At 38.9% G+C, this 26,980-nt stretch overlaps 1 protein-coding gene across 4 annotated transcripts; it reads left to right on the forward strand.

Moving 5' to 3' along the window:
- Nucleotides 1–698: 698 nt before the first annotated feature.
- Ncoa4 (nuclear receptor coactivator 4) lies at nt 699–26,598 on the forward strand. Of its 4 annotated transcripts, XM_071611268.1 has the most exons (11): nt 723–806; nt 7,157–7,323; nt 16,852–17,006; nt 19,305–19,445; nt 19,610–19,698; nt 19,994–20,102; nt 20,620–20,709; nt 21,497–21,643; nt 23,233–24,246; nt 24,581–24,721; nt 25,078–26,598. In XM_071611268.1, the coding sequence occupies exons 3-11, from the start codon at nt 16,866–16,868 to the stop codon at nt 25,081–25,083; spliced, it is 1,878 nt and encodes a 625-aa protein (XP_071467369.1). In that variant the 5' UTR covers nt 723–806; nt 7,157–7,323; nt 16,852–16,865; the 3' UTR covers nt 25,084–26,598. The 4 variants fall into 4 exon arrangements, with proteins under 4 accessions (XP_027803652.2, XP_027803656.2, XP_071467369.1 ...); XM_027947851.2 differs by lacking the exon at nt 7,157–7,323 and having other exon boundaries at nt 699–806; XM_027947855.2 differs by lacking the exon at nt 7,157–7,323 and having other exon boundaries at nt 699–806; nt 21,500–21,643.
- The last annotated feature ends 382 nt before the right edge of the window (nt 26,599–26,980 follow it).

Genomic DNA, 26,980 nt, shown 5'->3' on the forward strand with positions numbered 1-26,980 from the left:
AAACTACCTGCTCTGTCCATCCCTGGCAAACAACATTGTCTTTCTGTGTCTAAGTATTTGACTACTCTATTAGTGGGCACCACAGTAGAGTTGATAGGAGGAATAAATTATAATGCCCTATAACATAGTAGGACAACTGTGGTTGACAATAACTAATTGAATATTTCAAAATAGCTAGTAGAGAGCATTTTCAATATTCCCACCAAAAAAATGATGTTTTAGGTGACAGATATGCCAATCACTCTGATCTAATCATCACACATTGTATATATGTATTGCAAGATCACGCCGTACGCCATAAATATGTATAATAACTATGCATCAGTTAAAATTAGAATATGTTTGAAAAAAGAATTTGACTAATTACAGCATAGAAAGTGGAATTATACGCTATATATTTTTTTGTGTCTGCTGACATTTATATTTACATCTGAACGTCAAATATAAATAATATCTATCTTGTGGGGACATTTGGTGTTAGAGAATCACTTAGCATAGTTCTCTACATAGCATTTATCTTCAAAAATGTTTGCTTCATTTAACTTGATGTATTCGCTAGAGGTGAAAAGGACACTGATCAAGGGCAGGGAAAAGAGTGTGCCTGCACTCTATACCCTCTAGAGGGCAGGCAAGAGCTTTGCGCTGACCCGAGCAGAGGTCTCGCGAGACTGTCAGAAGCGTGGCGAGAGGCGTGGGAGGAAGGTCGTGTTCTCGCGAGAACTCTGCCTTTGGGCCCAAGACTTGTGTCCGCTGGTGTCAGTCCAACCAGGGTACCCTCGGGTCGTCCGGAGAACCTCTCCGAACTGGTAAGAACTGGAATAACTGGCTGGGCGCGCAAGTCTCCTCCAGTTCTAACTCCGCGAGCCCAGCGGAAGCCGGATGGTAGCTGGCGTGCTGGGCCTGGGTCTACCCTTCCTGGTCGCCCTTTCCTTCCGCACGCCGGTCTCGGGCCTGTCTTCTCCCTTCTGGACACGCAGGGTCACTGACCACCTCATTCTGCCTGCCCGCGGGCTAAGCCTGACCTCCTCTCGCAGACCTTAGACTCGCCGGGCCCCGGAGCCACCTCCTTCTGGCTGCCAGTTGGCTGGGCCTGATCTCTCCCAGACTCTCCACTAGCCGGTCCCGGGACCACCTCGTCTTGCTTGCTCGCGGGCTCCCAAATCCTTGATATGTCAAGTCGGCCACCTCCTCCTCCCCGCCCGCGGGTTAGTTCTGTTCTCTCCCAAACCCTCGACCCATCCGGCCCCAAGGCCTCCACTTCTTGTGAGGCAAGGGCCTGTCTTCTTCCCTCCCATCCACACGTGGACCTCGCGGTTACCACCCGCAGCCAGGAGGCAGGGAAGATTTGTTTCCCCCTCCCTTTCCCTACAGACACTCCTGGCCGCAGGGATCCACCATCTGTTCCTGCTGGGTCGCTTTACCCCAGCTTCAAGTGTGACCAGGCGGGACCTGTTTTCTATGCCAGAGCGCATCCATTCCCAAGGGATTGTCAGGTGGAAACGCAAAAAATGTGGCCCTATAAGTGCAGCACACAGTGTTACTTAACATTCAAATAATCCCAATAATCTGGAAAAGTAGCCTGATTATCTTCCTTTTACAGATGAGAAGTTGCTCATTCATGATTCATAATACTGGCAATCATTTATTCAGTGACTTTATGCTGAAGGTATTACAGATATAGAAATGGGGAGGGGGAAGGACACACTTCTCGCTTCGATAGAACTAAATTTTTGTGATGGGAACAACAATAATATAGTCTTAAGTGCCATGGGATATGACAGGGGAAGATATGATCAAGAATGACTCAAGTCAGGGGCTGGGGTTGTGGCTCAGTGGTAGAGTGCTTGCCTAGCACATGTGAGGCACTGGGTTTGATCCTCAGCACCACATAAAATAAATAAATAAAATGAAGGTATTGTGTCCATCTACAACTAAAAATAAAAAAGAATGACGGAAGTCAGTGTCTGACCCCAAGGGCAGAGCTTTCTTTACCGGGCCATTTCTGTTGTTGTTGTTGTTATTGTTTTCTAGTTAGATAAGATTGAGTATCATAACTACTTTCGGATGTACTTAATTTTCTACCATCTATTTGATAATTTGGAATATGTAGGACTCTTGAGTTACCACCTTGAGTAAGGATGGGACAGGTTCATAGTTGACTCACTTCTGCAGTGGAATCCTAGTGTGACATTTCTGAACTTTAAAGTACATCAGAATTGTGAAAGAAAACTTACCTTGCTGCTTCAGTGAAGGGAGATTCGTTTACTATCTGTGGTCAGAGGAGTAACTTAATTTGCTCTTTGCCTTTTTTTTGTGGGGGGGATGGGGGATACTGGGGATCAAATCCAGGGGTGCTTTTCTATAGAGCTTCCCATCCTTTTTTTATTTTTTATTTTGAAACAGGGTCTTACTGAGTTGCTGAGGCTGGCCTCAAGCTTCCTATCCCCCTGCCTTAGCCTCCTGATTGCTGGGATTGCAGGCTTGTGCCACTGGACTTTGCTCCAAAGATTTGCTCTTTTAAGGATTTGCTCACTTGTATAATTGTTCAGATAAGTAAACGTGTAAAGTCTAGCACAGTAACATTCCTTACATTTTATTTCTCTTTCCCCTCTTCCATAGAGCCTTTGCCCTTGGGTCTCTAGAGGATATTCTAGCTGTTCAAAGTTTTATTATAGTTTGTGTATCAACGAATCTCTATAATTACATTATTCCCTTTGGGAAAAGAATTATTTCAAAAGTAGAAAATCAAATTGAACTATGTAAGGAAAGAAAAGGAAGATGTGTTTCTTAAAGCGGGAGGGGATGTATCTTAAAATTACACAGGACGGTATACTCTTACCCCCATTTTATTATATCAGCACAGTTGTCGGGGAATCTCTAGAACCTCTGAAGGGGTTTCATAAAACTCCATAGGCTATTTCTGATACATAGCCCTTCCTCCATTTGAGAGTCTCTTGGTTATTGTTTTCTAATACTTTCCTACATGGTGTTAACATACTGGAAGGCATTCAGAGCCAGTTGCTGCTGCTACTGATAGACTTTTAACCCTTAATCATTATTTCAAAGAATTAGTATTTTTTGTTTATTGTTGGTAAGTCCCTGATACAAATTCTTCTCTAAGTGGCAAGTTCATGTACCCTTAGGGAACACAGACCAAGGTAGTTTAGGCACTTAGATACTTGTTGAATGAATATATAAAACCTTAATACTTAAATGATCTCTTTAAAATAGCAGGTGTGGCTGAGGGTGTTAGACCTGGGATTAAATCTTGGCTCCTCTAGTTGGAAGGTTGTGACTGCAGGTAATATATTTAACCTTTTCAGTTTCATTTTTTTAAAATGATTATAATACTCACCCTAAAGTGTTGTGAGGACTAAATGAGATAAAGTGTAAAAAATTGAAAAGGCTTTTCACAAAATGGCTATAGGTAAATCCTGAATTCATTCATGTAGCAGATACTTCTGGAATACCAAGTGTACAACAGTAAACAAAGAGACAAAGTTCTTGGTTCTGTGGAATTTACCATCTAGTGTTTTCCAAAGGAGGGTCAGAAAATAAATGGTTTCTACATGTCAGATGGTGATAAGTACAGTGGAGAATAATAAAGCATATGAAGGGGTTGTGGACAGAAGTCTTTTTAAAGTATAGGATGGTGAGGAATGGCCTGAGAAGATGACCCTTGAGCAGACCCCTGAAGGAAATAAAGGCTTGGTCTTGAGGATATCTGGAGGAGAGTTCAGTGGTCCTATGGTAGAAGCAACCTTGTTGTGGAAGAGCAGCAAGGAAGGGAACTGGAGTGGAGGAGTGGGGAGCAGTCATGAATGTTTCTGCAGGAATCCCAGAGAGATGATGGTGGCATATTAAATTGATGCTAAGTACATAATAAAATGTCTTCATTATCATATTGCATTCTCTGACTAAAAGTAATAAAGATAGTTAATGCCCATGTAGCTCCTACTATGTGTCAGGCACTATTCTAAATACTTTACCTGTGTTAGTCATTAACTCTTTCCAAAAAAGTATACTCAGCTTCAGAGAACAGAGACTTGTCACTATTCAATACATACCTGGAATATATTACTGATTCAGATGTGTATTTACCAAGCCACCAATGACAATAGGGGTGAATTTAGGGCCCCAACCACATACTGGTTAACTTCAAAAGGCAGGCCTTATGTGACTATAAGTGCCTATAAAAAGGAACCAGCTAATAGGTATACATTGGGTTCAGTTCAGTTTCATGAGAGAACTGTAGATATCCATGACATTTTTATTACTTTTCCTGTGACTTTTTAGCCCTTCCAAAATTTTTGTCCAAGGTTTCCATTTTGGCTTTGTTTTCATTATTGGAAAATATATTACTTAAGCAGAGAATGCATATGTACAATGTGGACGCTTAGCCCGTAAGGAGGCCATGTTGACCACTTTTGCTTTGGTGAGTAGCAATAGTACTGTATCTCTATGTTGTCAGTTACAGGAGCTGCCATATAATTTTTCTCAGCTTGTCTTCTTTGATTCTTGAATCATAATATTATAGTGGTCATTTATAAACTTACAGTCAATCCTACAATAACTCAAATCCCAAATATGTCATACACATTCCCTAAATTAGATAGATTACCTGGCAAGTGAACAAAGTAATTATTTTGAGGGTGTTCCTTTTACTTAACTTCTGGCATAAATGACTCATTGAATGCTTTTAGCCATTCTTATCTCAAGTTGTCATTCTGATTTCACTTGACTTGATTATTCAGTTGAATCAAGCTGTTCCTTAGGGGGCTAGGAGTGTGTTTGGGGACACTATTGAGTCTTAAGATTCCTCTTACCTAGCATTACGTTAAAAGTGGTCTACAAATGTGACAATTTAGTTTTGTGATGGAGTAAAAAACTGACAAAATAGGATAAAAGGTTTTTGCTTGATTGTCAGTTTAGTCATAGGTAAAAAGCTAAGTCTTAACACTGGCCAATTACAGCTTTCAAGAGAACATAATATCAGTTGTGTTTTGTCTTATTTTGACATTATTGCTAGTCACCCACTTGTTTGCTTCTGTGGGGGAAAACCACAAGATATTTATCGTATTTACAAGGGATAAAATGATATTATTTTTATGATGATAGTAAGTAACATGTTTTCCTATCCATGACTATTTTAGGGAAAGGAGTTTCAAACTGAAGACAGGACACCACCCCTATTCTAAAAGCTAATCAAACTTTTGTTAATGTCCTGAGGATTTTCTGTGGTAATGCAAAGTCTGAGGGGAGAAAATTCAAGTTGGCTCTAAATACAGTAAATGTTTCCCTTTAACTTACAAACCTGTTGCCATTTGTGAATCTGTGGAGCTGACCTTGAGTCTGGCCTGAAAGACTGTTTTAGCAACTATTGTGGGATTGTGGCTTCAGTGTCAACTTGCCAGTTTTGTTTGAAAAAGGTAAATAATATTTGTGCTAAAAACATTTTTCCTTTTCTGAAAAACATTTTTAAATTAATATTATAGGCCTCAGTGGGACAGATTATGTTTGAAACAGAAATATACTATACTTTTAAAAAAAGTATAGATGGACACAGTACCTTTATTATATTTATTTATTCTTCTGTTTTGAGGCTCAAATCCAGTGTCTCACACATACTAGACAAGTGCTCTGCCACTGAACTACAGCCCCAGTCCTATACTGAACTTTATAGTGCCTGATCTGAACTTGAGCATTCATTTAGCATTTATTCATCCATTCATGAATCAAAATGTAGTGAGCTTTATTGAGTTCAGGGCTAATAGTTGTACACCATTCTTTTTAGTTCGATTCAGTAGTTCATGTAGAATGTGAAGAGGGGTGGAAGTGTTAAGGTGCCAATCCCAGGCTATCTTTTTACCATTAAAGGTATACAAAGCTATAAGATAGGGTCTCTCGGGGAGCTCTCAGGTCAAGGAGGCAGACATATAATAATTTGAGTAATGTGTTACAGGGGTCATGTTGGAAATCCATGCAGATTACAATGGGCACAAAGGGAGCAGTAAAATTATTGAGGAATGAGGTATAATGATCAGGAAAGGCTTTGTAGTGGTGGTGACTTGAAAAGTAGATAGCTAGGGAGAAGTAAAGGGACTGACATTGCTGGCAGGGCTGGGAGAGCCAAGCTGGACAAGATAACCAGATTGGATTATATGCATGAAATGCCTAGAAAGAAGGAATTCTTAGTTTACTAAAGTGTAACTAATGTCAAGAGCTAGAGCAGGACCACACCCTGATCTGCTGTCTTGACGTCAGTGGTGTATTAATAAACTAAGAATTCCTTCTTTATTATATTTTTTTATTTTTTGGTACCAGGGATTGAACTCAGGGGTACTCAACCACTGAGCCACATTTCCAGCCCTATTTTGTATTTTATTTAGAGAGGGTCTTACTAAATTGCTAAGTGCCTCACCATTGCTGAGCCCAGCTTTGAACTCCTGATCCTCCTGATTTAGCTTCCTGAGCTGCTGGGATTACAGGTGCTCTCCACCTTGCCCGGCTCCTTTATATTTGATAATGTCTGAACTGGTATCCTAGAAACTGTGAGCTCTGACGAAGAAATGGTGAACCAGCTGTTCATCTGGAATCTGAGGGGTGCTTAATAAGAGGGTGTTTACCCTCAATATTCATTCCCCTCTGGTGTTTTTTCATATGGTTTTGCTTTATCCTTACCATTTACAAAAATAACTTTGTATGCATAGACATATAAAAACTATTTTACATTTAAGAAATTGAAAGGGAATGACAGTGCTGTCGAAATTACATATTCTGGCCTGATTGGTTACGCAAGGTTTTAAGGATTAGCTGTGGACAAAAGGGAAAACTAGAAGTGCCAGTACTGTGAGCCTGATAGTAATCAGACAGGCAGTACAATATGCCAGGCATTGCCCTAAACATATTACATATAACCATACAATTCTCGTTGAGTCCAGTATCACTCCCGTTTCACAGGTGGGGAAACCAGGGCACAAATTGACTTACCTAAGGTGAGGTAGTATCTAAGTGGTAGAGCAAGGTTTTGCGATAAACCAGTCAGTGTCAGAGTCTATTTTTTTTTTTTTTTTGACGGGGGAGGATATCGGAGGTTGAATTTAGGGGCACTCGATCACTGAGCCACATTTTCAGCCCTGTTTTGTATTTTATTTAGAGACAGAGTCTGACTCGATTTAGTGCCTCGCTTTTGCTGAGGCTGGCTTTGACTCGGGATCCTCTTGCCTGAGCCTCTCAAACTGCTGGAAGCTGCTGGGATTACAGGCGTCAGGCAGCGTGCCCGGCCAGAGTCCATTCTTTTAACTGCTCTATCTGTCTCTCCAGGTAGGAATGCCATGTTCATTAAACTATTCCCTACATGTGGAATTGTGCTTGACACCAGGCAGGTGCTTAGTCAATGTCTGCTGAAAGAGAAGCATCCATGAGGCTTTGAGGCAGTACTAGACTAAGGCTGTGTGTGTGTGTGTGTGTGTGTGTGTGTATGCGCGCGCGCGCGCGCGGGGTGCTGGGGGTGGGGGTGGGGGGAAGCGGGGATAAGATACAGACACAGAGACAGACTGACATGGGTACAAACAGATTTGTTAGAGGTGAGGAGAGGGGATGTCTGAGAGCTTGAAACAAAAGCCCAGGACTGAACCCCAGATGGGCAAACAGTGGTAATCTCAAGTTTCTGATTGTCCCACGTTTGCTATTTCTCTGCCGTGATTTGCAGCAGGATCCTTAAAACAAAGACGTCTTAGCTCGGATTTGGGGCTCGGAGCAGGTGGAGCAGACCAGGAAAGGGGGCTGGGGAAGAGCCCTAGCGTCTTTGGATCTCAGAGGCAAAAGCAAGTGGAAAACTGAGAGCTCTGCGGTGCGGAGAGCGCGGCCCACTGGGCGGAGCCTTCTGCTCGCCCGGCCTGCGTGCTCCCGTCCGTCCGCTGGAGGCCGCGCGTGACGTGCGAGGGGCGGGTCGCGGCCGGGCTCGGGACTTAGCACACCCAGGCTGGGGATAAAACCGCTTCTTGCCCGCGAGGTAGCTGGCTGAGCCGGGATCTGCTTTTCGAGGTACGTTGGCAGCCTAGGGGCGCCTCGGCCCCTCGGGTCGCCCTCGCGGGCTTGGGCTGGCCCTGCGGCGCGCTTACAAACTGGTGACGGCTCTACGGCTAGGAGACCGCGGGACGGGCTCCTTGGCCACTGCTCTTGGAAAGGGCACCGGGAAGCCTAGAAAGCCGCCTGAGTCACTATTGCTCTTGAGCTAGAAACGCCTTGCTTAATCCTGCTGTTTTCTAATTTTTGTGCTAGAAAAGACCTAAATTTAATTCTACTATTAGATGGTAGAATTTTGCGGTCAGTTTTCAGCTACTGCTTCGGAGAGTTGCAAAGATTGCTTGCTTGCAGTTACTTATACCTTTAGGTATATCGCAGAAAGTCCTGAAGTGTTAACACAAATCTTAACGGTATCGTACGGTGAACTAAGTAATGCCTTATTTAAATTCTCTTGAAACATTAACGTTTATTTGTGTGGTTTTTAAAAAAATGGCGGAGACACAGGTCTTGAACTTCAGTAGCTACTTGTCTTGATAAATTTAAGTGGGTTGGGAATAGGGTAAGATCTGTGTTATCTTTGAATTAATGAATTATGATTCAAAACTTTTTTAAAAAATCTGTCAGAACAAGTGAAGCCAAAAAATCCCAAAGTAAAACTGAAAAATATCAATTATTGTTTTTAAATTTATAGTTGTTCTCAAAGTTTGTACAGTTTAATGTAGGTTGTCACATCAAAAATAACCAAATTGGCGATTAGTAATTCGAATCTAGTAATCCATGGAACACATAGGTCTCCTGTGGATTGATTCTTGCAGGCTTGACCTTTTACCAGTGATTCAGATGCCAGGAAAATAAGTAAAAAGTGAAAGGTTGTTTTTTTTTTTTGGTGTGTTGGGGGTGTGTCAGATGGCATAGGGGGCAAAGAATGTCAGAGCTGGCAAGTGAGGTAGAGATTAGCTAGTCTAAACTTTGATTCATGCACAAATGAGGACTGAAGCATCTTTGATAACCTGTAGATATTTGCTGTGAAGGCAAGTCTCTTTCTTCAGTTCTTCCTACTTGGTACTAGTATTTGGCAATGTTTTGATTATTCTCAGCTTATTATGACATTTGTGGTATGTGGTTTTTTTTTTTTTTTTTTTTTAATGGTGTAAGACAGGTGGTTCTGAGAAACTGGCTATAATTCATTGAAAACTATTATGGAAGTTATTGAAATATTAGTTTTTTTTTTTTTTTTGGTTACTGGGAATTGAACCCAGGAATGCTTTACCACCAAGTCACATCCTCAGCCCTTTATTTATTTATTGAAACAGGATCTCTAGAAGTTGCTGAGGGCCTTGCTAAATTGCTGAGGCTGTCTTTGAAACTGATTCTTCTGCCTCAGCCTCCCAAGCTGCTGGGATTACAGGAGTGTACCAACTTGCTGGGCTGGAATAGTAATTTTAAACTCTAGTGTTGGCAAATAATAATTTATGGGTGATAATACTCTAAAGGAAGAAAGTGTGCACCTGGGGGAGAGATCCCAGGGCTAGATCCTGGAAATTTTAGTTCTGTATCCAAATCTTCTTACCCCTTGTAACTGTGGCCTTTTGGAAGGGTCATTTAAACTGTGTGGACCTTTGGAATCATATATGAAGTGTGGACCGTGTACTAAAGAGACAGTTACAATTTTTTCATCTTTAATTATTATTAGTAATGGTAGTGCTGATGAATGAACCTAAGGCCTTCAGTGTGCTCTGAATGTGCTGTAACACTGAGTTACACCCCCAGCAAATTTTTTGATCTTTAAATTGTGGTTTGTGTGGGACATGAGGGTTAGGGCTTTTTGGAAATTTTATGGTTAAACCATATGATGATGAGTTATTTTCATTTGTGATTAGTTGCTCAGAAATTCTGATTCCAAGATCTGGGACTTCATAACTAGATTTTTGGAAAGCACTGTCTAAGTATGACAGGTATTATTGGCAGAACTCCCCTTTAAGGAAACTCCAGTTTCTGTTATTTGTTTGAAGAATGTGTCTTTCTTTTCCTCTCCTTTATATTTTCCTCCTACTCTAAAACTTAGGGTAGGGAATCCTTGAAACAGGGAAATTTTAGAAAGCACTTAACTTTGACTCAAAAAGTGAACATGTAAGGCAGTCCTCCTTTGAAGGTGATAGGGCAATAGTTTGGATTTTGAAGGTGAAGATAAAAGATACTGAATTTTAGAATTAGAGCTAATCTTTGTACAGGCAAGGAAACAGACAGAAGCATGCATACTTGGTATATATTAGTGGGTTTAGACTATTGTGTTTTGCCATGAAAACAATTTGCCGATTGCTATATTATAGAGTGAAAGACTAGACTTTATTAAATGAGTACCGTGTTGTTACATCTGCAAGTCTATATTGTTATCCTCACTTATGAATTGGGAAGTTAGGTTCAAAAAGGCAAGGTACTGATAAATAGCTAAAGGATTCTAAGTCCAGGCCTCTTCATGTGAAAGCTTTTACCAGTTTCAAAGCTGCTTTCTATACTCAACAGAAGGAGATTCCCAAGGTCCTTATCACTCAGTTAAACCTAAAACAAACCTAAAAACAACTGCATTGTTAAGAAGTGACATGAGTTCTTGGACCTGGTGGCATATGCCAGTAATCCAGCAAGTTGGGTGGTTGAGGCAGGAGGATCACAAATTTGAGGCCAGCTTAGACAACTTGGCAAGACCTGTCTCAAAAAATTTTATAAAAAGAGGGATGGGGATGAATCTCAGTGCTAGAGCATCCCCAGATTCAACCCCCAGTGTTGAAGCCCCTATCTATCCCCCCTTTGCCCCTCCCCCCCCCCAAAAAAAAAAAAAAACCCATGACTTGCTGGGGTTGGCTAAGTGCTCAGAGACAGATAATGTCTCACTGTAACTACACTGCAGTCTTCTGTGTGGAGAATAAAAATAAAAATTACAGATCATTACACTGGACTAAGTTCCTGCATACCCCAAAACCAGACTAAAAGTCAAAATGGAGTCATTTACACTAAAGTTTCTCATCACCAAATTGAAATTAAATTGTTAACTGATGGTTACAAACTGTCAGGATTAGAGACCACAGCTAAATTTCCTAGGTCAGTTTTAATTGGCATGATAATGACATTCTCTCTGCTTTAATCCTTACACAAAAGAAATAACTTTAATCTCATGTTAATTAATCAGTCATTGTTCTGTCTTCCTGTCTCTGCCTGACAAGGAGCATAACCTAGAAATGGCCCATCTGCTTTTTCTTTTCTTTGTATGTTCTCTCTATAAAACAAACCTCTTCTGCTCAGCCCTTGGGAGTACTTTTTCTATTTTATAGAATGAACTGTTGCCTAATTCTAGAATTGGGGGAAAAAAGCCAATGAAGATCTTTAAATGAAATTGTTGATTTTTTTCCCTTCTATTGTTGTTGCCTTTATTTTTCCAGAGGAAGGTGAGGCCCAGAGTGGTTAAGTTACTAGATCAGGGGTCTCCAGCATACAGACAGGTTTGGCAAATTCTTAACCATCATGCTTGCTATGCTGTTTCTTGAACCTGGAACAAATGGTGAATTATTGTTGAAAATGATCAATGTGAGCTACTTACCTTATGCAAATCTCTATTTCATAAAGCTAGGTCAGACATCAACTCATATGATTTAAGCTCACCTGAGGGGTGGGGTTCTTCATTTTAGATCTGAAGGTTTCTTTTTCATCACAGTACAAGAGGGCAGGCCTTTCTTGGGATCAGGAGTATGGAAGCCCCACAGGAAGGAGGAACAGCCATAGTTGGAAAAGGCCAAACATACTAGGACTGGCCCTAAAGACATGAAACAGATTTTTATAGTGGCTGACAGTGAGCTCTAAACACCCTTATTCTAACAAGATGACTGTTTTGAAGATAGCATTCATTTTAATTTGGGGGAAAAAAATGTGTGTGTGGAAAAAATGGTTTTGTAACTTTTTTTTTGTTTTTTATTTTTTATTTTTATTTTTTTGGTACCAGGGATGGAACCCAGGGGCACTCAACCACAGAGCCATGTTCCCTAGCCCTTTTTGTTTTTTATTTGAGACAGAGTCTTTCGAAGTTGCTGAGGCTGGCCTTGAACTTGTGATCCTCCTGCCTCAGCCTCCTGAGTTGCTGGAATTACAGGCATGTGCCACCATGCCTGGCTAGTTTTGTAACTTTAATCTCATTTTATGTTCTGTGCATGGATGATAAGGAGAAAATCCAATGTGTGTACTTATCCATGGTCTGTTCTTGTGCAGTTCCACAGTGCTTGTGATTTTATCAAGAAGACTTGCTTTGGGGATCTAGAGATAACAGACTACACTGTATGCATTTGTGTTTGCCTTCCATTTTCCCAGAGTTCTAAGGTTTTTGACAATGTGAAGCAACGTTTTAACTTAATCTTACTTAATTTACATACTGCCAGGAAATTGTGGCATTCCACACAGTGGTGAAGATCTAAGAATGGGAAATTTGATGCAGCCAAAGACAGTTATTACATTTGAAAGACAGCTGAACATGTCTTAGGGCAGTGTGAATCACCTTGCGAGTAATTCTGTCTTCTAACCTTTCAGTGTTTACCTGTGTTAGGATTTTCAAAGTCCCTATAGTGTGTACCAAATACATACTAATGCCTGGGTTTCAAACAGGCCACTCACACTGTGAAAACAGGCTGCAAAGTTAGCTGCAGCTGGTGTTTTCAGGGTTAGAAAGAATTTTTGCAGAGACTTCTGACAAGTCCAATTGAGAAAGGCTTTTCTTTTACAGATCATTTTGGGGAAACAGATTGAGGTAACAGAATTAGCAAGGGGAAGTTAGAAATCTTCCTGAACTTTTGAGTTTCTTGTAGGAACTTTCAAGTTCCTGGATCTGAATCTTTTGCTGAGATGGTGGAAAGAAAATCTGTTGGGCTGTGTCTTCCCATCAGTTTCTTTCTTCTTTTCTTTTTTTTTTCCTTTTTAGATATACGTGACATTATAAAGTATTTTGACATATTTTACATACATGGGGTATAACTTTCCATTCTTGTGGTATGGAGTTACACTGGTGGTGTATTTATATATGAACATAGGAAAGTTATATCCTATTCATTCTACTCCATTAGTTTATTTCTGAGTTTGGGACTTACTTGCTTTTGTCTCTACCCATCTTTCAGTTAAGTACCTGGGCTGAAACCTAGTCTTAAAGATGCAGTCAAGACTAATCTAAGTTCCCTTTGTCTAAAGTGGGCAGCCAGCCATTTGGATGACTTCATTGGGCAGGCTGCTGTTCGGTTTAAAGCTGTCTTCTCTAGGGTTATTCATTGCTTTAAGACTGTTAGAAATTGGGGCTGGGATGTGGCTCAAGCGGTAGCGCGCTCGCCTGGCATGCGTGCGGCCCGGGTTCGATCCTCAGCACCACATACAAACAAAGATGTTGTGTCCACCAAATACTAAAAAATAAATATTAAAAAATTCTCTCTCTCTCTACCTCTATCTCTCTCACTCTCTCTTTAAAAAAATAAATAAATAAATAAAAATAAAGTGAGATAATGGATCTTATAAAAAAAAAAAAAAAAAGACTGTTAGAAAGTTCTTTCATGTATTGTCTAAAATGTCTCCTATTGGGCTGGGGATGTGGCTCAAGCGGTAGCACCCTTGCCTGGCATGTGTGCGGCCCGGGTTCAATCCTCAGCACCACATGCAAAACAAAGATGTTGTGTCCGCCGAGAACTAAAAAATAAATATTAAAATTCTCTCTCTCTCTCTCTCTCTCCCCCTCTCTCTCCTCTCTCTTTAAAAAAAAAAAGAAGAGTAAATTAGACCAAAAGTAGGTAAAATAAAGGTAAAATTTAAAAACAAACAAACAAACAAATAAATAAATAAATAAATAAAATGTCTCCTATTAACCACATCACATACTTCCACCCTGGACTGTTCTGCACAAGTTTAATTCTTATGTTCGACAGGTTTCCAAATATTTTATTTATTTATTTGTTTTAAATTTATCTTTTTATTCTCATTTGTTCTATATGACAGCAGAATGCATTACAATTTATATTACATATATAGAGCACAGTTTTTCATATCTCTGGTTGAATATAAAGTATATTCATTTATATAAAGTATGAAGACTATTTGTGTCTTCATACAGGTATTTAGGGTAATGATATCCATCTCATTCCACCATCTTTTTTACCCCCATGGTTCCTCCCTTCCCCTCCCACCTCTTTGCCCTATCTAGAATTCATCTAATCCTCCCATGCTCCCCCTTCCAACCCCACTATGAATCAGTCTCCTTATATCAGAGAAAACATTCAGCATTTGTTTTTTTGGGATTGTCTGACTTCACTTAGCGTTATATTCTGCAGCTCCATTCATTTACCTGCAAATGCCATGATTTTATTTTTTATTGCTAAGTATTATTCCATTGTGTATGTATACCACATTTTCTTTCTCCATTCATCTACTGAGGGGCATCTAAGTTGGATCCACAGTTTAGCTATTGTGAATTGTGCTGCAATAAACATTGATGTGGCTGTGTCCCTGTGGTATGCTGTTTTTAAGTCTTTTGGGTATAGACCGAGGAGTGGAATAGCTGGGTGGAATGGTGGTTCCATTCCCAGCTTTCCAAGGAATCTCCATATTGCTTTCCATATTGGCGGCACCAATTTGCAGTCCCACCAGCAATATATGAGTGTGCCTTTTCCCCCACATCCTTGCCAACACTTATTGTTTGTGTTCTTAATAACTGCCATTCTGACTGGTGTGAGATGAAATCTTAGAGCAGTTTTGATTTGCATTTCTCTAATTGCTAGAGATGTTGAACATTTTTTCATATATTTGTTGATTGATTGTATATCATCTTCTAGAGCATATCATCTGTTCAGTTCCTTGGCAACAAAATGAAAGTAAATCCCTATCTCTCACCATGCATGGATCAAAGACCTAAGTTTAAAGGTCAGAGACACTGTGCCTGTTAGAAGAAAAAGTAGGCCCAAAGCTCTGTTATGTCGGATTAGACCCCTGACTTCCTTAATAAGACTCCTATAGCGCAAAAATTAAAATCAAGAATCAATAAATGGGCTGGATTCAAACTAAAAAGCTTCTCAGCAAAAGAAACAGTCAGTGTGATGAATAGAGAGCCTATATCTTGGGATCAAATTTTTACCATTCTTACATCAGATAGAGCACTAATCTCTTAGGGTATATAAAAACTCAAAAAGCTAAATACCAAAAAAAAAAAAACAGGTTTCTAAATATTTGAGAGCAGTTATCATGTCCTCCCAGAGATGTCTCTTATCTAGGCCAAACAGCCTTCCTTTCTGGAGAAATTTTTCATAGTTTTGAGACCTTTTATCCTTTTCTAAATGCCCCTAGGTTCAATTCCCCAGCATTGCAAACAAAACAACAACCCTCCAAATTACTCCTTGCCTTTTCCACCCCATTTTTGCACCTCATTCAGATGCAAAAAAAAAAAAAAACCAAAACACCATATTGTTTTATGAGGTTTTAACAGCTACCTAGAGTGTTTTGGAATATGTTTCTGTTAAAACCCCATGTTAGCTCTAATATGATCTCATCCAAATATGTAGGAAAAAGAGTTGAGTAATTAGGGAAAACAGTGATATGCCTCTTAAAAACATTTAAACCGGCCTTAGTCCATTACCCTTTGAATTACTTTGTAAAAATGTAATCTTATTGTTTAATTTGGTTTTACTTCTATTTAGTCCATATTTACTTTGTCTCCAAGCATGTCACAGAATCTTGCCAAAAATCTTTCTGTCACCTGGGTACTTAGCATCTGCTGCTTTATATCTACTGGCCAATTTGGTGAAACTATACAAAAGGAAATAACTTTGGTATCACAGGGCTAAGTGAACTCATTCTGGGCCACAGTGATCACTGTTTACTTTTTCCTGGTTTTTAGAAATCATCTGTTGATTCTAGAGTTATGCAGGATGAATATCAAATTAGTCTTCCAGGGGCTGTTGTCAAGCTTCCCTGACACTCTTCTGTGGGCCTTATTGTATAATTGTGTGCTTTTCCTTATACTTTTCTTCCTTGTCTCCCCTGAGTTTTTTAGAGAACCCTCTGTTTTTAACTATACCAATTTCTATAAGTACCTCTTTTCTATGAGTCATTTGAGATTATTTTGTTTACATTTGTATTCTTGAGTGCTTTCTAGCTGCATAGTTATTCTTAAATTCTTCATAAATTAAAAAATTCCACCTAAAAGAGAAAATAACAAAATTACAGCTTCTTAATAAACTTAGGCAAATGTCAGTTCTAAAAACCTGTATTCTAAACTCTATCTAATTATTGATTAGCAGCTTATTTTAAAAGTAACTATGGAATCTTCAACACATTTTAGTCTAAATCTGTGAAGAGGAATACATGCTTCTTATGACTAAATAAATGTGTATTATGAATGGAAACATACTCATTTCCAGGGCTTGAACACAAGGGCTTGTGCATGCTATGGAAGCACTGTATCACCAAGCCACGTCCCCAGCCCAGCAACTTATGTTCTTTTAACTTTTTAAGAGACATGTGTTCTGTTGATTAGGAGGACTACCAGTATTGTCCCCCCCACCCCCAGAAGTATCTGTTCACATGTAAAGTGTCACTAAGGAAGATTTATATAATTTTATAATAGGAACAGAGATGGGGAAGGGAGGAGGCAGTATTTATTAAGAGTATCCTGTGTGTTGGGGTCCTGTGTTCTGTGTTGGAGGTAATTCAAGTAGTTAGTAATGGGAGCTGTTTGGAATGATCATTTGAGCAATGATTGATTTTGGTTGTAATTACAGTGTTACTTGGATTTTTATTTTTTTCTTTCTTTTAAAGGAACAGTGAGCAGAATGAATACCTCCCAGGACCAGAGCAGCTGCTCCAGTAATAGAGAAGCCCTTTTGAGATGTAGTGATGCACGGAGGGACTTGGAGCTTGCTATTGGTGGAGTTCACCGAGCTGAACAGCAAATTAAAGATAACTTGCGAGAGGTGAGATGTGTGCTTTTCTCTTATCTGGACTTCTAACATAGGGCTGGCTAAAACACAGCCAAAGACTTGGCTTCTCAGTGCCAACAAACAAATATCATCCCATGCCTTGTATGATCTGCCTAATCTCAGCTGCCTGGCATATCGATTTAAAGGAGAAATAGGCAGATGCCAGAGTCTGAGAAATCCTCTACCACTCCGGAGAATTCCATTCAACATGTATTTTTAAAAAATTTTAAAAAATTTGTTCTAATTAGTTATACATGAGAGAATACATGTGTGCACTTTGATATACATAAATGGATTATAATTTCTCATTTTTCTGGTTGTACATGTTGTTGAATCACATTGGTCATGCAGTGGTATATGTAATAATATCTGTTTCATTCTACTATTATTCTTGCCCCATACGCCCTCCCCCTAATCTAAAGTAACTCCCCTCTAATCTAAAGTAACTCTGTTCTTCTTCAACCACACAAACCCCATTGTGAAGTAAGCATCTGCATATAGACTTTTTTTTTTTTTTTTTTTTGGATTGGCTTATTTCGCTTAGCATGAGTGCCTCCAGTTCCATCTATTTACCGGCAAATGCCATAATTTCATTCTTCTTTAATGTTGAGTAATATTCCATTGTGTGTGTGTGTGTGTGTATATATGTATATTTATCACCTTTTTTTTAATCCATTCATCTGTCGAAGGGCTTCTAGGTTGGTGCCATAGCTTAGCTATTGTGAGTTGAGCTACTATAAACATTGATGTGGCTGCATCACTGTAATATGCTATTTTAAGTCCTTTGGATATAAACCAAGAAATGGGATAGCTGGGTCAAATGGTGGTTCCATTCCAGGTTTTCTGAGGGATGTCCATACTGCTTTCTATGATAGTTGCACCAATTTGCAGTCACACCAGCAATGTATGAATGTACCTTTTCCCCTACATCCTCACCAACACTTATTATTGCTTGTGTTCTTGATAATTGCCATTCTGACTAGAGTGATGAAATCTTAAGAGTAGTTTTGATTTGCATTTCTCTAATTGCTAAAAATGTTGAACATTTTTTCATGGATTTGTTGATTGATTATATTTCTTCTGTGAAGTGTCTTGTTCAGTTCCTTAGCCCGTTTATTGACTAGGTTATTTGTTTTTTTGGTGTTAAGTTTTTTGAGTTCTCCTGGAGATGAATGCTCTGTCTGAGGTGCGTGTAGTAAAGATTTTCTCCCATTCTGTAAGCTCTCTCTTCTTCAGTTTCTTTCTCAACTTAAATTTTTGATACTTTTCTATGTGGTCTCCATGACAGGCACTGTCATCAGTGAAAAATAATGAGGGGAGCAGGCAGTAGTTTGCTTAGCTGTACCCTCTTGATGTGTTAATAGTAGCACTTCAGTATGCCCCTGTCTCATTTTAACTTATTGGTCCCATTATTTTAGTGACATAGTTCTGTAAATGACTTTGTCATTTGGAAGTCAGAATGAAATCTGTTAGTTCCAATAGTAATCTGTTGGTGAGTGTGTAAAGTAGTATATGGCTTTGAAATACAACTTTTTTTAACTCAGAAAAAAAAAGATTGTCTTAAAAATTTTTAAAGTTATTTAATATGGATTCTCATTTATAGCTGTTTTGAGTTTTTCTCTTGGGATTTTGACATTTAGCCCTCAGGTGACTCACTGCTGATGCTCTCAGAAACATTTAGTTTACAATTTTACCTACTGACCACCCTAATTGGTCTTCTTGCTATTGACATGTGGTGACACATGTCTTTACTAAATTAGCCTGCTGAAAATGGATTGCTCATTCTGTAGGTAAGGAAAGACATAAAGGCCACCTATGATGCTGAGGACCAGAGCAGGTGTTCCAATGATCTCTTTTACTGATAAACTTGTGAAGTCATATGTTTTAAAAAGTATAGAAACTGAAGGGGATCAGTATCTTCTGTTTACTTTATGACACCCAAAATAAACTTGATGTTCTTAGAGGCAGGAGTATTAAAGGAAGATTTTAGAGTTGAGGTGTAACCTTTATGGCTGTAATTCTTAAACTGGGGTTTGAAAGAATTTGTGGGTCCATCAGGGGCCCTGTTGGACTTATACCCTGAAATTACAGGCCAAATATTTAGTATATATAGTTTTTAGTATATGTGTGGTTTGTTTGTTTTGGTTTTTTGGAGGGAGGCGGATATTCCTTGAATGTCACTAGATAATCGGAAGGATCTGTGACCCACAAAAGTTAAGAACCTCACTGTTCTGTGGGAGTCATCATTTTTTGGATTGTTACACAAGTGAAACTAACATGTATGTTTCCTAGGTGAAATCTCAGATTCATAGTTGTATAAGCCGTCACCTGGAATGCCTTCGGAGCCGTGAGGTATGGCTGTATGAACAGGTAGATCTCATCTATCAACTTAAAGAGGAGACACTTCAGCAGCAGGCTCAGCAGCTCTACTGGGTAAGGTGGCTCCCTGACTAGAACTGGTTTGACCATGGTTTCTTGTTTCCAGACAATATATTTCTTGTAATTCAATGTTAATATAAGTCAGATAAAAGTTTAATCTCAATTGCTTTTTAACTTGGATATACCTGGTACTTTTAGTGGTTTCATTTTTCTTACAGTTATTGGGCCAATTCAATTGTCTTATCCATCAGCTGGAGTGTACCCAAAATAAAGATCTAGCCAATCAAGTTTCTGTGTGTCTGGAGAGGTAAATACCCTTATTTGTTTTGACTTTTGGCTCTTTTGACATAGTAAAAGAAAGTCAGTTTTGTAACTCCCAGCTTATGTTGGTTTTAACTTTTTATCTTCATTCTCATAATATGATCATCCTGTCTTATATTTTAATGTTACACTTGTTATATGTGATTAAACCATACACAGTCTGTTGAGTTTATTAGAAAAGTGCAGCCATTTAAAATTACTCACAATTTGGCTTTTATTTTAGAAGCAACTGAAACAGATATTGTATGAAAATAGCCGAATTTTGCTTATTTTTTCCCCAGATTGGGCAGTTTGACCCTTAAGCCTGAAGATTCAACTGTTCTGCTCTTTGAAGCAGACACAACTGCACTGCGTCAAACCATCACCACCTTTGGGTCCCTCAAGACCATTGTGAGTAATGTTGACCTCAGATCCTTTGTCAGGTGCTTCTCAAGTCTGCATCCTCACAGATGATCTTTCTTAAAACAAATTACAGGGCCTGGGGTTGTGGCTCAACTGGCAGAGTGCTCGCTTAACACCTTTGGGGCACTGGGTTCAATCCTCAGCACCACATAAAAATAAAATAAAGATACTGTATCCACCTAAAACTAAAAAATAAATATTAAAAAAAGCCAAATTACATATTTACTATATGAATAGTGGCTTTCTTGAGGCGTTAACCTTCAAAAATTGAGAAAGTGAGTTCTGATAAAGTCAATAGAGCATTAGGCTGTTAGTTTGTTGACTCATTAATAATCTTTGGAATTAATCTTGCATCTCTAATTGTTTTGCCATATTTCTTATAAAATTGATGGCCCGAATGGTCTTTAATAAAGACCCGAATGTAGTGTAATTTGCGTCTCATTAAAAGTAGCAATACTATCAATTCTTTTGAAGATTTGATGGAATTCTTGTCTTCATTTTATAGCAAATTCCTGAGCATCTGATGGCTCATGCTAGTTCATCAAACACTGGGCCCTTCCTTGAGAAAAGAGGTTATATCCTGATGCCAGAGCAGGTAAAATGTCATTTGTTTCTGGTATTTGGATTACTATTATTTGCTTTAGATTGTGATCAAATAATTTTTTGTGGAGGTGGGGGCGCTACTATTTATTTGTAAAATGTTATCAGTGATAGTTTATGCAAGTGAATGCTTGAAGCATTAAATGTCAAATAGAAATTTGATTGTTATATAGGTATTAAATAAGAAAATAATTATGGTATTTGCCGGAGTCCGGCTGCAGCAAAATAACCGGGGGGTGACGAATAACTTGTGTACGTTGATACAGCAGGAGTAGGAGCCGTTTATTGCAGGACAGGAGCAGTATTTATACATTCCACACAGCTTATCTAATTAGCATAAACTCGATACAGCACTGAACCAATAAGAAATCTCCACACTTAATGGCTCGCTTTTGTTACTTCTCAAACCACTCCCTCTGGCATTTTGCCAGGCACCATCCAGACTTGTTTACGAACTCTAACATTCCCCTGGCAAAATGCCAGGTTTTATTTTGACTTGTTTACAGACTCTAACAGGTATTGATTCTTTATTGGGGATCCATTAATTCATAGAGATGATGTATTTTTAAAGGCAATGTGAATTAAAGGTCCTGGACATCTGAGTTGAGAACAACCCTACAGGTAGTTACAGTTCTTATTTGAAAATTGTGAAGATTGAGGGGGAAAGGCATGTGACTTGCTCAGGGTCAGTAGCAACCCAAGACTGGATTTCCTGCTTTGCTGGTGTATTTCTGTTGCATTTGACAATCCTTGTTAGGCAGCAAAGTTTTGTTTGTGATTAGCAGAAGTCAACATCCAGCAGCACAACTATACCTCTCAGTGAATGGCTTCTTGGAAGCAAACCTAACAGTGGTCGTCATGCTTCTTACCTACCTAGTACCAACCTCCAGGACTGGCTCACCCAAAAACAGACCTCAGAAAATAATCAGGTATGTTGCTGTCTTCATTGTGAAGTAGATATAGTAGTAAACCAAGTTAATTACTAACCAATATTGTCTTATAGTATATGATTATAATCTGGAAAAACCCATATACTTTTTGAGGGGCACTGGGGATTGAATCCAAGGGCTCTCCACTCAGCCATTTTTATTTCTGATTTTGAGACTAGGTCTTTTTAAGTTGCCCAGGCTGTCCTTGGAACTTGTGATCTTTCCATCTCAGTTTCTTGAGTAGGGAGTTGCAGGTGTATGCTACCTGCATATGGTATATGTCTGGCTGGACATATTCTTAATTTTTAATTATAATGGTGACATCTCTCAACTATGGATAGAAAGTTAAGAAAATAGCCATTAGCTTTAGCTGGACGTAGTGGCGCAGGCCTGTAATCCCAGCGGCCTGGGAGGCTGAGACAGGAGGATCGTGAGTTCAAACCCACCCTCTGCAATTTAGGGAAGCCCTAAGCAATTCAGTGAGACCCTGTCTCTAAATAAAAATACAAAATAGGGCCAGGGATGTGGTTCAGTGGTCAAGAGCCCCTGAGTTCAATCCCCAGGACCCTGCCCCACAATAAAGAATTTGTAAAAATATACAGCTGGGCCTAGTGGCACTCACCTGTAATCCCCAGTGGTTTGGGAGGCTGAGGCAGGAGAGTTGCAAGTTCAGGGCCAGCCTCAGCAGCTTAGCGAGGCCCTAAGCAATTTGCAGAGAACCTGTCTCAAACTAAAAATGGAAAGGGCTGGGGATGTGGCGGTTTTTAGGTGCCCCTGGGTTCAATCTGTAGTACCAACAAACAAATGCACACAGTTCCCATATGAAAAGATGTTGTAATGTTTTTGTTGGTATACTCATTTTTCCTGTGTATACATTTATTTTTCAAGTCTTTTCTCTAAATCCTGTTTTTGTATTTTTTCCCCTCCAATATAATACTGAATATATTTGTTATTTTTTTTTTATTTTATTTTTTTTGGTACCAGGGACTGAACCCAGGGCATTGAACCATTGAACAACATTCCCAGCCCAATTTTTATATTTGATTTAGAGAGAGGGTCTTGTTAAGTTGCTGAGGCTGTCTATGAACACACAATCCTACTGCCTCAGCCTCCCAAGCCTCTAGGATTACAGGTGTGCATGCCACTGTGCATGGCTTATCATTTGATTTCTTCTGTGGAACCTTTGAATAAATTCTTAGAAACTACATTCCTATATTTCAATTCAGCATACTCTTTAAGACTTGATACATATGGCCAATTGGGCTTTCCAGCAAGTTAGTAATAGTCATCTTCCTACTAGCAGAGTATTCAGAGTAACTGCTTTCATTCCCTTTGCCTGTTTTTATCTTCCATATTCATAAGAATATTACTACTAGCTTCTCTTGTATCACATATGCCACAAATTCTTAGTTTAGCTTTTTAGAACTACAGAAAATATTTTTATGTAGTCATGTTTTAATAATCCAAACAGAAATCTCTTGTCTATCATTAAATTTGGAAACATTGGGCAAGACAGTAAATATGCAGACAGAATCCCCAAAACATTCATAATTATTCTGGCAAACTAATGATGTGTACTTCTTGTATAGACCTCTGCAAGAGCCTGCAATTTCTTCAGTAATGTCTGGGGCAACTTAAAGGGCTTAGAAAACTGGCTCCTCAAGAGTCAGCAACAAGAAGTTTCTGGAAAACCAGGTTACCAAAAATTTAACAGCCACTCAGCTACCAGTTCTTTCTCCATTGAAGTTGAAAAGGTTGAAGATCTAGAGCTCCTTGATCAAAGTGAGATGGGATTGTCTGATTGGCTGGTGCCTCCCCAGGAACCTTGCAAGTTGGAGAAACCTGAGAATGGCAGTCATGAAACCAGTGAGAAGTTTAAGCTTTTATTCCAGGTCTTTCAGGAGCCTTACAGTGTGAATGATTGGCTTGCCAGGCCTGACTCTTGTACCAACTGTTGGGGCAACCAACCTAAAGGCGTGGAGATTGAAAACCTGGGCAGCCTGAAGTGCCTGAATGACCACTTGGAGGCCAAGAAACCACTTTCCACCCCCAACATGATTACTGAGGATTGGCTTGTCCAGAATCATCAGGATCCATATAAAGTTGAAGATGTATGCAAAGCCAATGAGCCATGCACAAGCTTTGCAGAATGTGTGTGTGAGGAGAATTGTGAGAAGGAAGCTTTGTGTAGATGGCTTCTGAAGAAAGAAGGAAAAGATAAAAATGGGATGCCTATGGAACCCAAACCCGAGCCTGAGAAACATAAAGAGTCCCTGAGTATGTGGCTCTGTCCTTCCAGAAATGACATAACAGAACAAGCTAAGGCACCAAAGGCAATAACTCCTAGAATTGCCGATTCCTTTGAAGTCATAAGGAACAGTTCCTTGTCAAGATGGCTCATCAGGCCTTCATGCAAAGAAGGAAGTCCCAAGGAAGTGCCTAGTACTGCCGACAGGGCTGGCAGACAGAAGCTTAAAAGCCCCATTACTACTTCCTGGTGTCCCTTTAACACTGCTGACTGGGTCTTGCCAGGAAAGAAAGTGGGAAACCTCAGCCAGCTATCTTCTGGAGAAGACAAGTGGCTACTTCGAAAGAAGGCCCAGGTAAGATGACATCAAAATTGCCATTTGAGTTTTACTTTCTTACCTCTAAAACTTGCACATGGGCCAGATCTTTAAATAGGTTAAATGCTAAATTTGACAGCCATGTGTTCAGAAGGACTTAATAATTATTATTTAAACTGAATTATTTGTGCTTTTCCCAGGCCAGCTGCCATCTTGCAGTAGAGAAAACCCAGCCTGATTTAGGGTAGAAATAATAGTTGTCATCTTTACTCTTGGCCAATATTTACTTATTATTTATATTCAGAAAGTGAGTTAAGTTGGTCTCGTGCCTCCCAGATGACATGAAACAATAGATATTTTTTTCTTCTTGCAGGAAGTATTTCTTAACTCACCCCTTCAAGAGGAACATAAATTCCCTGAAGACCGTTATGGCCTCCCAGCAGTTTGTGATCTCTTTGCATGTATGCAGCTTCAAGTTGATAAAGAAAAGTGGTTATATCGAACTCCTCTACAGGTGAGTATATGCTACCAGTGTGAATGTTAGATTAATAGTTTTTTATAAAATGTTTTATAAACTAAAGTAGCTGTTTATAAAATGTTGTTTTATGAATTCACACTTTTCTCACTGAACCATATATTTATAAGGGTGGGAAGAGGAAGAGCGCCTAAAAATTTCATGTATTGCACTTGAACTTGCTTTGTCACTCACTAGTTGTAATTGAAAATGATCATTTGAGATGTAATTGCTGGGAATTTCTTAAATCTCACGAATTCTAATAGCTTACTGAGAATTGAGTTGTTTTAAGATGAGGAGAATTTGCTTTCATTCACCAGTAGAATGACTTTTTATCTGTGGACTTTTCTTTGCAGATGTGAAGGAATGGACTACCATAGTCAAGCAGCTTCTCTGCAAATTATCACACATCCATGAACTGGTGACTGCAGCTTGCCAAATCATCTTGTTCCTGGGTCTGACCAGCTTAGTTTCTCATAATTTTGAGCTAGCAAAGAAAAATTATCAAAAGTTATGAGTTTCTTTATAAAAAAGAGGCTGTTTGTGGCTGTTTTTTGATGCTGAGGTTATTCATTTCCTTCTGATAGAAGTATTCACTAAATTTGCCCCCACACTACAAATGCAGCATTTTAGTGGATAGGTTGTCACCAGCTTCCACAGCTCCTTAGATTGGGTTGTTAACTAGTACATAAACACTGTAGTTTGAAAAGTGAATATTTCTGTAATCAAAGTGTGTTGATGTATTCGAAAGCTAGTAAACTTCCCTAAACTTTTGATTGCCCTTTAGATGCTTCTCTTGCTGTGGGTTTTCTATTAGTGGTCTGAAATGATTGTTCAATTTAATTAATACATAGCATATTTCATATAATTAACCTTGCCAATAGTGATTTTTTTCTTTTCTCATCAAAATATATTAGTAATCTTGACAATTTTTGACATTAATTACCAGATGTTTTGGCTTAACATGAGTTCTATACTATTTTTCTTCATTTGAAATTCATCCACTGCAAATTTTGCCTTTATTTCTGTGGATTTTAAAAGCACCCAGTGAGATGTTTGAGAATTCATTATTATTTAAAGACCATTTTAAGGATAATGCAAGCCTTTTTTCCAGTATTCTACAAACCCATATGCTTTTTGGGCCCCAGTGTTGACTAAGTAAAAAGTCAAGACATGCTGAAAAAGTAGTACTTGAACCATTCATTACCCTAGGGATTACTGGTGCATTCTGTGTAAATGGAAGCTGAGCTTGACACCTGGTGCTTTTGATTAGGGATAAAGTCAATGTCCTATCATTTTTAAGCACAGCATTCCTGTACCTCCAAATGTATGATGCAGTGAATTTTAGTGCACAGGCTATTTTCAACCCTTGTGCCTTTATGGTGTTTATTGAAGCTTTATGAAAACTACTAACATTTTCTCAATATTGTTAGTCATGCCCAAGCTTTATTTTCTCTGTAGAAGAGGTGGAATTTATCTTTTAAAACTCCGTTGAGGTCTTAGCTGCATTCCAGGCTTTATTTAGAACTATTACACCTCTTTAACTGCCTATGCTATTAGAAATACTTGTGGGGAAATTTCATGGATCCATAGCGACAGTGCCATTAAGCATCATGGGAATTCTTTGAACCATAGCTCAGAAGGGCCTCATGTTATTTCTTCCTGCCACTAATGAATTATTACGTAAGTGGTAGGTAAAAAGAACTCTTTCCAGTATCTTAGGTTGCAGGCAGGTAGTTTCTTTTTTGAGGTCTAACACACTGTATCTTAAATTATCAAAATGTAATTTACATTAATCACTATGCTAATAAGTATGTAAAACATTCTTTTGCAATGATGCATTTTATACCTCCCCCATTAAAAGCATAATAGCCACACCACATTTGTGTGTATTTGAAAACTATGTTGTAAAATGAGCTATCATGTTATATGTGATAATTTTTGGTTGGGTACAGCCAAAAAACGACTGTTGTATTTACTGTCTATATAAATTATGAATCTTAAATTAGCAAAGAATAGGTTATTCCATTTTCAGCCTTTACTTGAAAATTCTTCACATCTACTTTTTAGAACTGGAATTTCATAACTAAGATTCAGTGCTTTTCAAAAGGCCCAGGTTTTACTTTTTCCCATCTTAGTTGATTAGTATTTACTTTGTAACTGATTTCATATTATGGATAACAAACTCAGAAATTAAACTCGCCTTTATTTTCCGTAACTTTTCCTAAGGCTTCTTGAAAAACTTTTAGCTTCTAGTTA

The sequence above is a fragment of the Marmota flaviventris genome, chromosome 4, assembly GCF_047511675.1.
Source record: "Marmota flaviventris isolate mMarFla1 chromosome 4, mMarFla1.hap1, whole genome shotgun sequence".
NCBI lineage: Eukaryota > Metazoa > Chordata > Mammalia > Rodentia > Sciuridae > Marmota > Marmota flaviventris.